This window comes from Ixodes scapularis, unplaced genomic scaffold (assembly GCF_016920785.2).
Source record: "Ixodes scapularis isolate PalLabHiFi unplaced genomic scaffold, ASM1692078v2 PGA_scaffold13__105_contigs__length_92229423, whole genome shotgun sequence".
Lineage (NCBI taxonomy): Eukaryota > Metazoa > Arthropoda > Arachnida > Ixodida > Ixodidae > Ixodes > Ixodes scapularis.
Window position 1 is genome coordinate 63281819 of NW_024609839.1, and position 15109 is coordinate 63296927.

Below are 15109 nucleotides of genomic sequence, written 5' to 3' on the forward strand. Positions count from 1 at the left end.
CTTTTTGACTGTTTATTCACCGTTTCAACACTTTTTTTTTTCATCCACACCGGTCTCGGGGTTTACCGTCCTGCCCAATGTACACCTGCTCGCGTGCGCTCTCAGCATGTTTCGTTTCTTGTGTTAACGTCATCAAACTTGTATATATCGACCACATGACGCGTTACTCATTGGTGATAACCCTAACATCATATTTACATCACTTGGTAAGCTACAGCGAATGCTACCTTAACATGAGGAAGATCTCTCTACGCATTCGAGACGTGCGCTCAGCGTCGGGGTATACGGATTCAAAGAGTCCATGTTGTGGATATTTGTAGCCGTTTCGCGACTGTATACCTAGAAGAGCATCAATCAGGAGGCACAATCAGTGTATCGATCACTGAGCGCGTGTTTGATTAGATAAAACAAAGGGCACTTTATCCACTCCTGACACGCAAAAGGAAGAAGTTACAAGAGGCACTCAGAGTGGAGCTTCCGTCAGTCCTGAAAGGAACTGATACCACGTGGATGACTTGAAGCACGCTTCCCGTCGATGCCATCCCCGGGCTCAGGACGAGTGCTCCTAGATAGCCACGCCTCAGTGCTGGAGTTTCGGTGTCACCCGAAGAAGGCCAACACGAGGCACGCGAACGGGCACGAACGCTGCGTCAGCGCTCGGCTATAGGGCTCGTGTTCGCAGCGATTGGACACGAGTCTTGGCCGAACGGCGAAGCAACACTCGTAACCAATCCCTGACCTCCACTCTCTACGGCCTGTTTAAGCGTGGCACGGCACGTCTTTACTTCTCAGCATTTGCTGTACCGAAAGTGGAGGTTTTCCACTGGTTCCTCCCATCCGCCTGTCCGCGCATCGACGTTCACGTTTTTCGAGAAGCGCGTACGCTTTTACTGCCGCGTACGGCATTTGCAGCGTTCTGTTTGGACAGCCCTTTAGGTGACATTAAATTTCATGATTTTTCTCTTTATAACCTGATGTCCCCTTCACGCCTTCCCCCACTAATGATGACCACCTGGCCATTGGTAATGATACATACGTTAGTATATCTTCTTTCGCCAACTGTCGCTCTCTCTCTTTCTCGGTTGAAGTAAAGTATTCAGCACCCCGGCTTTGTTATCACCGAGGTGTCCGTTCAGTAGTCAGCCATAAGACGCGGGGTTTGGTGGAAGCCACGAGACAACGTGGGTTCGGACAACAAGACGATGGTACGCTCCCGCCCTTGCCCCATCTTTCGCTCCTCAAGGATAAGTCAATAGAAGAGTATAGCGCGCCGGAGATTCCAGAGGAGAAACCTCTTATCTGTTCTCGAAGCGATAGGACCTTGCTTCGATCTGATCAGCGCGAAGAGGCACTCCAAGACGACGACGCCAGGGGTTTTTGGGTCGTCAGCCGCCACAACAATATTTGCGGGGTGATAGGGGAGCTTTTAGCCGGCTCCAGCGGAAGGCGTAAGAAAGATCACAACGTACGCAGAACTACCGGCTTGTTTTGTAAAGTACCCTTCCCGTTATTTTAATCTCGAGCGTTCCGCTAAAGCATCTTTTTTAGATACAATCTTTAAATGCTTGGAAGGAAGTTGGAGATAAGCAACAAAAATAGATTTTTTGACGAAGTGATTTTTTTTTTTTGGCCAATTGGGGGGAGCGGTTTTGGTGGTATTAAATGGCCTGCTAAAATTCTGACGTCTCTTTTTTGTGTGGTGTGATGTGTATGTTTGTGATCGAATAGTTCTACAATGTGTAGCTACAGCGATCATTATTTGAAACACTAGAATGTGTAATGTGGCGCGATGATATCACAATCATTCTTACGTCGGCGGTTATGTGTCAGCAGATACATGCCAACGTCGTCCATATCGGTGGTTCTCGACTACGCGAACGTCGATCTTAATATGATAATGCAATCAATGCAAAGGTGCAGCCAGCTGGCCAAGAATAACGATAAAAGCGATAATAATTTTCAGTCGCGCATCAGTCACCCAGCTGTGTTTGGAGACTTGTGTATGTCCATTGACCCCCTTATTCCCCTCCTCCAGAGATTATTATCGTTACTCTTGTCCAGCTCGGTGCGCCTTTGCATTGATTGTGTTATCATCATAACCTTAAAATGCAGGCGTTCACCCTTGTTGGTGTTAGACCTGGTAGCGGCTGATAAAACCAATTTGCTCTACTGCCGTCTCACTCCTGGTTAGTTCAGTTGGTAGAGCGCTAACCGGAAATGGAGAGGTCCCTGGTTCGATACCAGGACCACGCGATTTTTTTTCAGTCGCGCAACGTCACGTAACTGCGTTTGGAGATGAGTGTTTGTCCTTTTTTCCCCGTGTTCCCTTCCTCCAGCAATTAATATCGTTATCTTAATTTGTTTGTATTAATGATTCTCAGATAACAAAATAAGTATAAGCCACCATAACCAACAAAAGCCTTACCTGAGGGAATAAAAGCCCGAGTGACGTGTCTTACCAACATTTCTTGTAGAGTACATTGCTCAGCTACTTGGGGCATATTTAAGTACAAAAATAAAATAGCGCAAAAGATACTAGGACAAGGACAAGTGCTAAAATTGCGCCTCTCCTATCTACGCTCTCGTCTTTGTCTTTTTAGAGCTATTTTATTTTGTACTTCAAGCATTCCTTCAAGATGTTAAGTCTTCGTAAAGTATTGACTGCCGTTCTGGGGATTCTACTCGTTTTTCTTTTTCCATTATTTTTTGGTGGTAGCAACCAAACCCTTGCTTAGAATCTTTGTTTTCAAGAGACAACACGCATCTCGCGATAGTCAAAATCGCAACGCCGCTAATAACAATATTGCCAGAAGCGGCTTTGGCCGTTACTGGTAATATTCTGTCACAATGCAATGATATTTCAAAATAGACAAGTCGGTACAGGTTCTGCTTGAAACGTAACTCACTGACAGGAACTATAACGAAGGCGCTTATATGGGTTCCTTGTGATCTCACTGCATTTTTATGTTTTGTTACCCAAAGGAAAAACACACGTTAGAGAGATAGACTGGGTGACCTAAGAGTCACGCTTGGAGGGTTACGCGCCACAAGAACTTTCCTGAACCTAGTTTTCTGTAAGAACCATACGCTCCGCAATAACGCCCCGACCACCATTAACAACGCATTGACGTACTCCACACCAAATGAGGTCACGAAGCTAGGCGTGCGAAGTAACGAAGCACGTTTCAACAACAACGCATTAACGTGGTTTCCAGATGTTGCGGACTAAGTGCTTCCTTGTACCTTCTCAGGTTACCACAAAACTTTAGCTGCCTAAATTTATGTGTCAAGTGCAACGTCGTTGCCAGTACCTCCAGCATGGACCCACCGGATCGAACCCATTGTAAATAAATTTCTAAAATCGAACTCATATGCTCAGACACTGCAACCTCACACGAAGACACTGCTGCGCTTTGGGGGTTTAAAAATATAAAAACGAAATTTACCTCGACCAGAAGTTACAATTCAGACACCAGAAACTGTTCTATAGCTCAGTGTGCGGTTAAACCTTCTTAGAAGTAGAAACACGTTCCTCTGAACAATTGAAGCGTCCTAAACAACCCCGAAAACGTTGTTCTATTCGCGAGGGCACATGAGTTATTGCGCATGCGTTTTGCAACACTGCATGCTCAATAGAGCATAAGCCTCCGCCGTTACTTGCGAGGAGAGGCCGCGCACGCGGGGGAGCCTTTTAGGGAAAGGTTCATTTGGAACAAGGTGTCTACGGTTCGTGCAGTGGGGCTCCATGCGTGAGCACACATACAGAATGCGCGTGAAGTTATCTTTGAAAGACTTGTAATTGCACGCGCTTCCTCGTAAGACAGGGACGCGGAGACGGTCAGATTCCCTGTTTGTGATAATGTTTAGACCATGCAACTTTTGTGTTATAGCTATGGCTTTCTGAACCTCCGGAAAATACGACGAGATGGTATTTCTCTGGTATTTGTGTTATAGGAGACAGATTTTTCGCTAAAAAACTCATCTAAGCTTCTCAAACACAACTCCTGTCTACTTTATTTGCTCGTCATCGGTGACCTTAGTGTTTCTTTATAACGTCATTAATCTTTATTGATGGGGGTCTACGCAAACAATATTCCGTATCTCGTGCTTTCTGATAACTGCTGGAAGACTTATTCGACTGAGAACATTACTCTGTTAACCACTCTCCACCCTGAAACACATGTCGGCAGGCTCGGTCTTACCAAATTACTTCAAAGCTCTCGTTGCAGAAGCCCACGAACGAAAAAACTCTCAAAGTTATCAGCTCATGTTCTCAATGTTTACTCCAGCAGAAGAAAACTGGTGAGCGGCACGCGAATGTCGTATAGGAGCCAAAACAACACCACACGCATAAACACTCCTCAACAACACGGTACTGATCGCAACGCGACAGTGTAAGATCCACTCACCTCGATTGTGTAACTCTCATTGGAGAGGTACATGGGTAGGTACCTCCTGTTCGAAAACCCTAGTGTAACCAAATCGGGCATGGCGGGGACACAGCCTGCCGCTCGCCAGCGCCCAAGAGACCCAAGAGCGCGAGCAGAGGGGCGCACCCTACGGCACTGGTACCTCCTCGTCCATGAAGCACACCTACGAGGCAAAAGCGGGACGGCAAAGAATCAAAAGAACTGCACACTCACCCCTATGTTCCGAAGAACGGCGACACTCAAACGTCTCGCCGCCTTCAGCACGACATTGCCACTGTTCACACTCATGCGTCTTGCCGCTCGCATCATGTTTAGACCGGTGTCGCTTCTTCGAGCGAAACGACGACGCCGTGGGCTGGAATCACCGTCGTCACCGAGAACACCGAGATCGAACGACACGGCTCGTGCCGAGCTCGACGCCGGAGTCCTGAGGGAATCCATCTGATGCTTCGGGAGTTCTACTCGCGGGCACATAGGGTCGGCCGCAGGTAGCAGCACGTAATCTGAAGCGCTCGATGGCGAGGAGGCGACTGACGCCTTTGAAGAGGAAAAGATAATCGCAGAACTATAGACACTTTCGGCCTTCATCGAAGAGCACTCGTAGTTCAATCAACGCCGGGCCGCTGGCAGCGTACGCGTCTTGTGTGTGGGTTTTTAGAATCTTGCTCTCGCTGATACCACGGTCGTTCGGCAAACAACAATAAGGTTCTCGTGCCAGTGTCGCGTGACGACGGAAGCTTTACGCTGCCGCTGAATCCCTCTTTGAGAACTTCCCGAAGCCTGATGCGGATGCGACTGCCAGCTACGCCCAGCGGAGGCTATCGCTATAAACGGAGGCATCAAGAGCTGCCCGCGCGTGCGAGGTGCTGGGAATTGGCTTTTTGGCAGCGTGTGGGAGGGTGTAGACAGACAGCGTGTGCGGAGGACGTCGGGTAACTTGATAGCGTCATTAACGCGCGGAGCGGCGGGATGCTTTAATGGAGATTTGAGTGATGTAATTTGTTTGCCCTTCTCGGCGGTCCACACGCGGCTGAGTGTCGGTAGGCAGACGCCATTTGCGGGAAGCGTGGGGTTTGGGAACGAAGGCGGTGAGACATTTTGACGACTTACCGCAGAGCTTATATACCTTTGCATCGCTTATCACCCGGACGAAAAATGCTGAGTCACTGAGCTGTGCACGCAAGAGCAGCGTCTGGTATACCGCACAGCAGAGCACCAGCGCATGCTCAGAAGGCGTTCCACAGCCCAGCAGACGAAGATGGCAGGGCGCAGAAGGCGATTTTTGCGAAGGTCTATTCTGCGTTTCACTTTAAGCCCAACAGCAGCCTACGGTATACGGTCCAATTAAGCCAATCAAGCAGTTCCAAAAAGTGCGTCGTCACGGCGCTCGTCGTTTCTGTGTGTTTGCCATCGCCGACTAAACGGTTTGTCATCGCCGCCATCTTGCGCTTTTGTCCGTACGTGATTGGTTTAGTGTGTGAGGGAAAACTCACAAAGACAACGAGCGCCGTGACGACGTACTTTTGCCGCTGCCTGATTGGCTACGTCGGATTGCGGCGTCGGCTGCAGACAGACTTCAGAGTCTGATGTCTTGCTGCCTTCCCTTTACAAACCCATTATGACGTTAGTGCAGTAACGCACGCTTTCCCAAGCCTTCGGCGAGGAGATCGAGCTATAGACGTTTGCAAGCAGCCGCGCTTCGAGAGCTGTACAAACGCTTCGTGTTCTATCCACGTTGGGGGGATCGGTGGCCGAGTGGTCTAGCGCACACCTGCTCGGAACACATGCAGCGAAAGCTCGCGCTGCAGAACCTATACTTCGTCTCACCCTAGCATGGACTAACCGCGAAGGCTGAGCTAGCGCGAGCGGCCCGCTTTGACTGCCTTGACTATACTTCGTCTCACCTTAGCATGGGCTATTGTTTGCCGCGCATGCTAAAATCGCGAGCTAGTTGCTTTGGATGAAGTCGTAGCGGGAGCACGAGCGCTCGTGCAGCGAGTGCTCCAGTCAAGGCAGTCAAGGCTAACCACTCGCGCTTGCACGGCTTTCGCAGTTAGTCCACGCAAAGGTGAAACGAAGTATAGAGCACTTGCTGCACGAGCGCTCGTGCAGCCGCCGCAGCTTCATTCAAAGCGACTAGCTCGCGCTTTTAGCACGGACGGCTAACAATAGTCCATACTAAGGTGAGACGAAGTATAGACGCTTTCAGCGCGCGCCAGATTGAGCCGCCATAGCCGACCTTCTCTTGTCTTACCGAGATGCCGAGCCACTGAAGTGGGCGTTGACGAGTCTCTACAAGGGCCTATGCTGGGGAGGAGGACACAGTAACACTTAAAATGGCAATAACTTGTCCTACTGTGGTAATGTTGAAGTAGAGCGAACGGGATAAGAGGGAACAAAAACTGAAGGTCGGTTATGGCGGCGCCCATGCACAGCTGCCTGAAAGCGTCTATTAGCCCCGAGAAGTTCGCGTGGCGCCCCCTTACGGCGAACCGGGGTGACGTCACGGCGAGGAGAGAATTTTTCCCCGGCTCGCCCCGCTCGCCCTGTGGAGGCTGTGACGACGCTAACTGTCGGCGCGCTCGTTCCTATTTTTTTTTTTGGCGTGTTTTTCGTAGGAAGTGTAATATTTTTTTGTGCCTTTATTGAGGTATGGCCTGTAGCTTCAGGCGAAACTTCAATTAACATTTTAAGCATGGTCGACAGGGCAGGCAACGCATGAATCGGAGCTGGTATATGAAAATAAAGAAATATGGCCACAGTGGCAGGAGCATCACTATAGATTTACATTCGCACAAAAAATGCTGCTGATTGTCTGAATGAATTGGCAGGTTATGTATACTATTTTTTGTTTTGTATCTGTTTTTAAACGAGTTCGCCGAAGCAGAAAAGCTGCATGCTCCTCGAGCAACATGCTAAATACAGACTGGGCCATGGGGAGAGAATCACAAGTAAGACAGCCCAAGTGCAGGGGCAAAGTAAAAAAACAAGGAACATTTATTACATACATTGCTCGCATTTGACCTTTGCTGGATTCGGATTGTATTTCAATGGACTACACGGGTGATATCTGTGGACTTGTTTATATCAACCCTCAATAATGTATAACAAACGTAAGCGAAAGTGTCTAGCTCGTTATTAGTCCCTTGAGCCCTAAAATTGAGATTTTACTTAAATCGAATTGTCCTGAAGCTAAAATACCAAAAGCTTTTCTCACCCAGACTGTCGCCCTTCACAGGTTCCACATTTTGTGCTACTAGTGCTGCAACTGCCACTGGACAGGCGTTCGAATGCTTGCTTTTACTTCTGTTTTCCTCTGTTGTCAGAGAGTACAGCTGTAGGGAGTTTGGAGGCTGAGGAAGCTTTTGGAGACCCGAAGCAGTCTCTTTTATTTGGAAATGACAATTCAGACTAAACGGTGTATTTTCCGAATAACCAAAGCTGGAATAAAAGTGTCAGGAAAAAGTGTAAACATTCCAAATTACGGCACATTTGCTGTGCATATTTTGGGCAGTCCAATACATATCATACAGGCAACTGCAGGTAATTCGGCCGTTTTTGCTGCTACCAGACAAACTAATTTCCAGTAATTGTGCATCTTCTATGAAATATGCCTGCATACGTGTATAAACAATATAATTAATTTACGAAGAAGCTACATTTATGTAAAACAACCCTGTTCTATGAGCACTTCAAAGATGATCAGACACAGGGCCTTTAAAACATCTGCGAACCAGCGTATGCAGAGCGGCAGCGCAAAGTCAGAGTCCCGAGCTAATTTGCCGACCACCCAAAGGCCCTTGATATGAATGCAATTTCAAATGCCTGCAAAGCGGGATGTAACATTCTCCTAAATCATGAACATGCAAGGAACAGAATTCCAGCGTCCGAAACACTTGCGCCAACGCTCCACCGATCCTTCGCTAAATTGCCTTGTGTCGTGTGGACGGGCGGGGAGGTTCATCGGCGGAATTGCCTCCGCCGATAGCTTTCGGGATTTGTAACCCAATTTTCAAGGTAAAAGAGACAAGCAGGCTTATAAAATGTACGGAAGCACGTCAATATCAGCCTAACTCAACGTCCTGTACACCGGGTAAACGAAGTCCAGCGCTTCGAAGAGCTTGCGGCACACAACGCCAAACCGGGAAACCGGTGCTGGGAAGCGAGCCGATGCGAGGTCGCGGAGCAGAGTCCTCCCCCTGACGTCACGGCACACCTCACCCAATCAGGGCGCGGCGACCGCAGCGACGCTTGTATTCGCTCTCGGGGCTAATAGGATCCTGGGCTCCATACCCACCCCTGCCGGTTTCGATCTGGATGAGCATCGTACCGGCGCGCGGTCGTGTGTCACTACTGCGTGACGCACGCTAAAAGTCCTAGGCTAGCGGTTGTACTGCATTCGCTAAATTGCTCATCTACAGCTGAGACACCGGACGCCCACTCAGGCAGACTAACTTCCGGCTGTATAAACATACACACAACAAATTGCTTTGTTATCCACGGTGGATAGAAAACGACGACAGAGTACTTATGGCAGATAACCAGGATATGTTGCAGGAACTAGCTGGAATATGTGAAGAGGAAGGAGACACCTTGGGCGTAAGTTTTACTAGTGACAAGTCTAGAGTGAATGCGTTTAACGACAAAAAGATGGAACTCCAGAGGATACAAGAGATTGTGATAGACCATGTAGGAAAACACAAATATCGGGGGTCTGGCTCAATGAATTAATTTATTCCGAAGCTTTATGCATTATGGGACTATAATAGACATGAAGTGGTAAGAGGTATAAGGAAAGGAGTGATGTTACCAGGACTGTATTTAGGCAATGGGGTTCTGTGCATGAAATCAGAGGTTCAATCAGGATTAGAAATTCGACAAAGAGGCCCAGGCAGATTGGCACTTAGAGCATATGTAAAAACAACAAAGGAGGGTGTACAGGGGTTCATGGGCTGGTCGTCTTTTGAGAGCAGGGAGAAAATTAGCAAGTTGAAATCGGAACAAATATTGACCGAATGGATGATACGCGGTGGGCACGACATGTATTCAAGTATTCATACATGAAAAGTTTAAACACAAAATGAACAAACCGAACCCGAAAGCTTATATTAAGATATCTACAAACTAGTGATGAGGCTGAACAGACAACTTCAGAGGAAAAGGGAGTGAAAGCGGCGGAAAGACAAATGTGGGAGGTAAGAATCTAGGAAAAATAAGCTCGAACAATGTACAGGATACACAAAGAGGGCATAAGAAAGAAAAAAGAGTTTTTACAATTCACTGAGAAGTTTTTACTGTTCGAGACGAGAACGGGAGCTTTGAGGACGGGGACGTATAGGGCTAAATTGCTCGAAACAGACACATTATGTGCTGCCCGCCATATTGAGAGCGAGACACTAGAGCACTTGGTTGTTATTTGCACGGGGCTTTGCCCTGCTCTCCCTTAAGGGATAACAGATTTCACCGGGGCCCTGGGTTTTGCTGGCGACGATGGAAGGACGGTAGAGAAAAGGATTACAGCCATTAAGAGGTGATTAGAAGATTGCTGGAAATTATCTAGGGAAAACTGAATGATGCACAACTAACTAGCACATCTAGGGACAGGCGGCCCAGAGGAAAATTGAGACTCCCTTTCGCGTGGCTCTGGCCCAATGTCTCAACCCTGTCCCGCAGTGGGACGACTCCCTCGTCGGAGGGGGGGGGGGGGGGGGGGGGGGTAATGTTTTTTTTTATTTTTTCCCTCATCCCCAAAAGATCATCCACGTGATATCCCACACTGCCTGGTGATAGTTACGAGGAGAGAATGGGCTTAGAAGGGCGAAAGGAATCATACGATTGTCTTTTTAAACTTAGGCTAGGTAGCGAAAGCTACCGCCCGTTACAAGGAATATAGCCATTAACATTCATCCATTCATCCCCGTTTGGGCGCCAGTCTGGAAATGGAAATCGTGGGTAGGGCTCAGCAATGCTTGACAGAGGCGTACCCATCGGCAGCGCCGAAAACATTTATTTTAATGGGTGACATTCCTATTTGACAGGAAGTCCCTTAAGACGTATTCACACGGATGATGGTTTTCGCGGAGGGTGTGTCAGTGATCGGCGGAACCAGCAGGATTCCCTCCCCGACTCAAGCACGTACACGAACGGCGGGGAACCTAGAGGGATGTCAGTAGCAAGTTTTAGAAGACCGTTTTCATTTCCCCTTCCGCTCTGAGCACGTCAAACTGCAAATGCACGGCCCGCTATGCAGGGGTGCAGAGCCGAGCTTCTAAGACGAGTTTTAATAGACCGTTTTCCGCGCACCATCAGCAATTATATTTAAAAAAAAATGCGAGTTAGAAAACCAGAGATAGCTGGCCAGGTATGATGCTTCCGTAGGCAAGGCAAGCCGAAGCTCCTGCCACGGTTCCGGATTGCCCGAATCGTGAAGATCCATGTTATGGCCGCTGGATCATTAGTATACACAAGAATCCGGTCTTCGGGTGACGCAAAAGGAATTACAGCTCGAACCTTGCGGAGAAGGCAGAGGTCTTCGTGGACCGTGAACCGCAGTCTGAGGTTTGCCGTCGTGGTCCGTCGTTTCGTGGCCGCATCGGACGCAGCCATCCTGTCGTGGAGAGCGGAAGAGCGGAACTGCTTCCTATCACGCTCTGCGCCGCCGCGAGCGTAACGTGCGCTCTCTGCGGTAAGTACGCTCCAACTCAGAGTGGGCCGCGCATGCGCAGTGGCGACTCCGCTCTCTGCAGAGCGGACCGGGCGCGCGAAAACGGTCTACTAATGACAATACGCGATTATGGCAGCAGCGCTGACAGATGCAGGAAACAACTAACTGCTTCCTACTACAAAAAAAAAAAAAAAAAAAATTAAATAATTTAACGAGTCGGCGGATGCAAAACGAGGGACGTGAAATCAAATACCAGTTGTAGGAAGCACGGCCTGAGGACACCATTAAAGAATATGGAAGACTCCTACGGGTGCCTCGGACGACACGCGTAGCAGCGCAAGCCACAACAAGTTAGGCGATCCTGACGCCACCCCCACCGGCACCTCGCTGACCAAAATCTGTAAAGCTGCCAAGGCGGGCAGTGTTCGTGCAGCCCGAGCAAAAGCTGCCCTATCCCCCTGGGATGTCTACGCCAGCGAAGCTCCGCTCAAAAGCGTGACGTTGTTACCACGTGATGCGCATCCCGAGCAGCAAAGTGAGGGATTTCTCCCCCGTATAAATACCCTTTTGGAAGGCTTCAACCTTTTCCCCACAATCTTCGCAAAGCTCTCAACTTCAAGTTTAAAAAATTGTGCAATTTTTCTTTGCGCCGCAGCGCTCGCAAAGCAAAAGCTACAAATGTTTCCTGTTTCCTATACTCGATTTCCCAAACATGTGCAGTGCAGAAAAAGGCGTGAGCACAGGCGCGTGGCTCTGCAAAGCAGCTACTATGCACGGGTTCTCGTACAAACAAAAGCATTCTGCTCAGCTGGGCTCAAGCCCCTGAGCCTCTGTCTTTACTTCAGACATTTGTGTAGCAGAAGCTACAAGAGCGAGCTCCGGGCTTCGAGCGTCCCGCCAAGCACGGGCCCTCGTGTAGTGCAAGTATTCGCAGTAAGACGCTCGCGGACGCTTCTGCTCGCCTCACTCCAGAGCCGTATATTGGGAGAGATTGGCCAATGGGCGGAGCAAAGGCCGCCGCCAGCGCCGAATACTCCGCCTGCGGTTAGAGCGTAAACTAAATGTGCGACACAGCGTCGACCAATCAGCAGACCGCGACATTACAATATTGGAAACTACATTTAAAGCGCGGAATAGAAGCGTTCAATCTAGGCGTCTCCGTGACAGTTTTCTCTGGGCCAGCTTGCTAGAACAGCGTCTTAGCTGAGATTGGGCGAAAGAACGCGCTTTCAAAGGCTGGTGCGCGCGAGCGTCTTGAGACGCGGCTTGTGTCCCGCTCGGCTCGTGCGCTTGCTTTGGCAGTGCTCTCTTTCCCCCGACTAGCTAGAAACAGCTGGGACGCTGTTTCTAGCTAGTCGGGGAATGTACGAATAACGACGAGCTTCCCAAGCTCCAAGACGAAGAAAAAGGCCAAGCCGGCTGGGAGAGGCTGCTGCGGAGCAGGGACCCCGGAGAGCAGCTTAGGCTGCTCGAAAGGGCCAAACTTGCTGGCCAGCTTCTAGGGATCCTGGAATGAGGAACCCTCCCCGCTAAGGCTCCACTTCCGTCATCATCAGCATCATCCCTCATGTTCCAATAAACGTTTTCCTCCTCCTCCTCCTAGCTAGTCGGCCCTGGTTTGGACCGCACGTTCGTTTATTCTACCGTTGAATGTGGACGTGACGAAAACCTCACATGCCCCAAGTTTTTAGTCATCAAGAGTTATACATTATTACTCGAGCGACGCTAAAACGGATTAAATTAGTCAAGTCGCATATTTAGAGCTTATGATCACAGCTAGGAGCTGTTTCGCGGCCTGCGGTTGGGCTCGAGTTGTTTGACTATTCGAACCAATATTTGGCCAAACTCTGCCACTAAACGGCTCTGCCTCACTCCTGGCCACCCTGCCTCACTCTGGGTAGTACACGTGCTACCCACGCTGTTATGTTTTAACAACTTTCATAGTGCATAGAAGCTTGGCAATGCACGTGCTTGTACCAGAAGAGGAAGTTGAAGTATCTTCACACTGGGTTGTGAAAATATCGCATCAAGCGGCGATACCCAAGCTATTTGCTTTTTATAGCGCGCATCCTTGCAGCGGTCCCGTGCCTGTCACCTTCACACACACACACAAACACACACACACACACACACACACACACACACACACACACGCACACGCACGCATGCACGCACACACACACACACACACATAGACACACACACACACACACACACACACAAAAATGGAAAGCAAAGAATGCCAGTGGTGAAACAGGGTAAAAGAGGAAGAAGAGGCGGTTCGCTGGTACAGCAGCGAAGCTGGAAAGAATGTCCAGCACAGAAGACAACTCTCATCTTATGAAACACGTAAGATATATCTCTAGACTATGATGAGATTTTACTATTGAAGCTGTAGTAAATGATAACGCAATTTGAGTCACGAGAGGAAGCGCTTCGATTGTTTAAAAAGGAAAGCATAGCTGACGACGAGTCCTAACCATGCATGGCTTTCCAAGATTTATCTGACAGGGATGTCTTATTCACTCACGTGATTATACATCTTAGAAGTGGTGGCTTAAAATAAGCAACAATAAACAATAAAAAAAAAAATAAAGCGGGCGTTTAGTCGATGCCACTCAGAAAAGGAACATTTTGCGGATTGTTCATACGTTGCTGAAATTAGTTATTGACAAGATTTGGTTGCCTGTTTTTGTAGTTCTTGGAAAGATTTGGTGGACTGAAATGTGGACGGATTCATGAGAGAACAAGAAACTAATCTTGAATGCCCGCACAAATATTAATTCATCGCATAAAGGGGGAACATAGTAACGCTCTGCAAGGAGTTGAACTATTTTTCTTTCAACGGTTTAATTAACATAAGTGGTTAACAAACAACGTACCTGATAACGTTGACCGCAATTGCGGGAATAATAGCATACGCGGACATAAAAAAAAATATTTTCGTATATCAAATCTGATTAAGTTATCAGATGAATGTAGTTACTATTTGTTATAAGGAATAGAGAGTAGCATCAGAGGATAAACAAGAAATCAAGCACTTAACTCCTCAATTCTAGAATGATCAATTTGCGTGTATCGCCAGATCAGGAAGTTTCCATATGAATTGCTCGCCAGGACACAAAAGAGGGCGCAAGCACTTGATTTGAAGGAATGCCACCTCAAAGGAGGAAATAGAAAGGTGTTGACTGAGTTTTCTTTTTTTATATCTCTTTGCGCAGCCGTCACCTGCAGACGCCCAACGCAGAGGACCCGACTGCGACGCAGGTCACGTGACCTTAGCCATCTCGGTGCTGGCAGCGATGGTGGCACTTTCGGGTTTTCTCCTGGTATCGCGTCTCACTCGGAAGAGAGAAAGCAGCGTGGAGCCTTCCAACGACTTTGACCTAATCGAAAGCGTCATGGACAGGAGCTTGAGTCCGTGTCAGAACTTCTACGCCTACGTCTGCTCCAAATGGGAGAAGGTTCAACCGAGCCTGACGTCGTCGCTCAAGCTCATCGAACAGCGGGTTATTCGTAGAGCCCAGAACGCCATGCTCAGGAAGGACAACCACCCGTACCAGGCATCGGCTACGGGAAAAGTAATGGCGGCCGTGAGGAACTGCTTCGATGTTATATTAAACAAGGAGGACAACCTGCATGAAGTCAATAGGTTCCTGGCCGACAACTCGATCGTGTTGCCTCCGGACGACGGACAAGCCGTGCCTACGCCTTTGGAGCTTTTGGTTTCCTTGAATCTTCGCCTGGGCATTCGAGCAGTTTTTACGCTGCGGCCCGCTGTGGACCTACGCACCAATGATCGAATGATACTAACCTTTATAACGGACACCTTCAGTCTGGGGTTGTTCGCGGTGGTAAGCTATGAACGGAATAGAGTTTCTGTACGGCAGAATATTTAACCGTCGCGCCCCTAGCGGAGGAGTTGAGAACTAAACCCATCGGGACAATAACATGGATTATGTTTTTCTTTGCTTTTCTGACGCAGCGCTTGGCTGGTGTAACCGAACGCTTCATC

The 15109-nt window shown here is 48.6% G+C and overlaps 1 protein-coding gene across 1 annotated transcript in view; it reads right to left on the reverse strand.

Moving 5' to 3' along the window:
* The window catches only part of LOC115316926 (sodium-dependent serotonin transporter), a 131102-nt gene that overhangs the window by 52835 nt on the left and 63158 nt on the right, over positions 1-15109 (reverse strand). Inside the window, exon 2 of the mRNA XM_029976442.4 lies at positions 4410-4593. Within this exon, the coding sequence (XP_029832302.2) occupies positions 4410-4490 (81 nt within the window). The 5' untranslated portion in view covers positions 4491-4593. The remainder of the gene's footprint in view (positions 1-4409; positions 4594-15109) is intronic.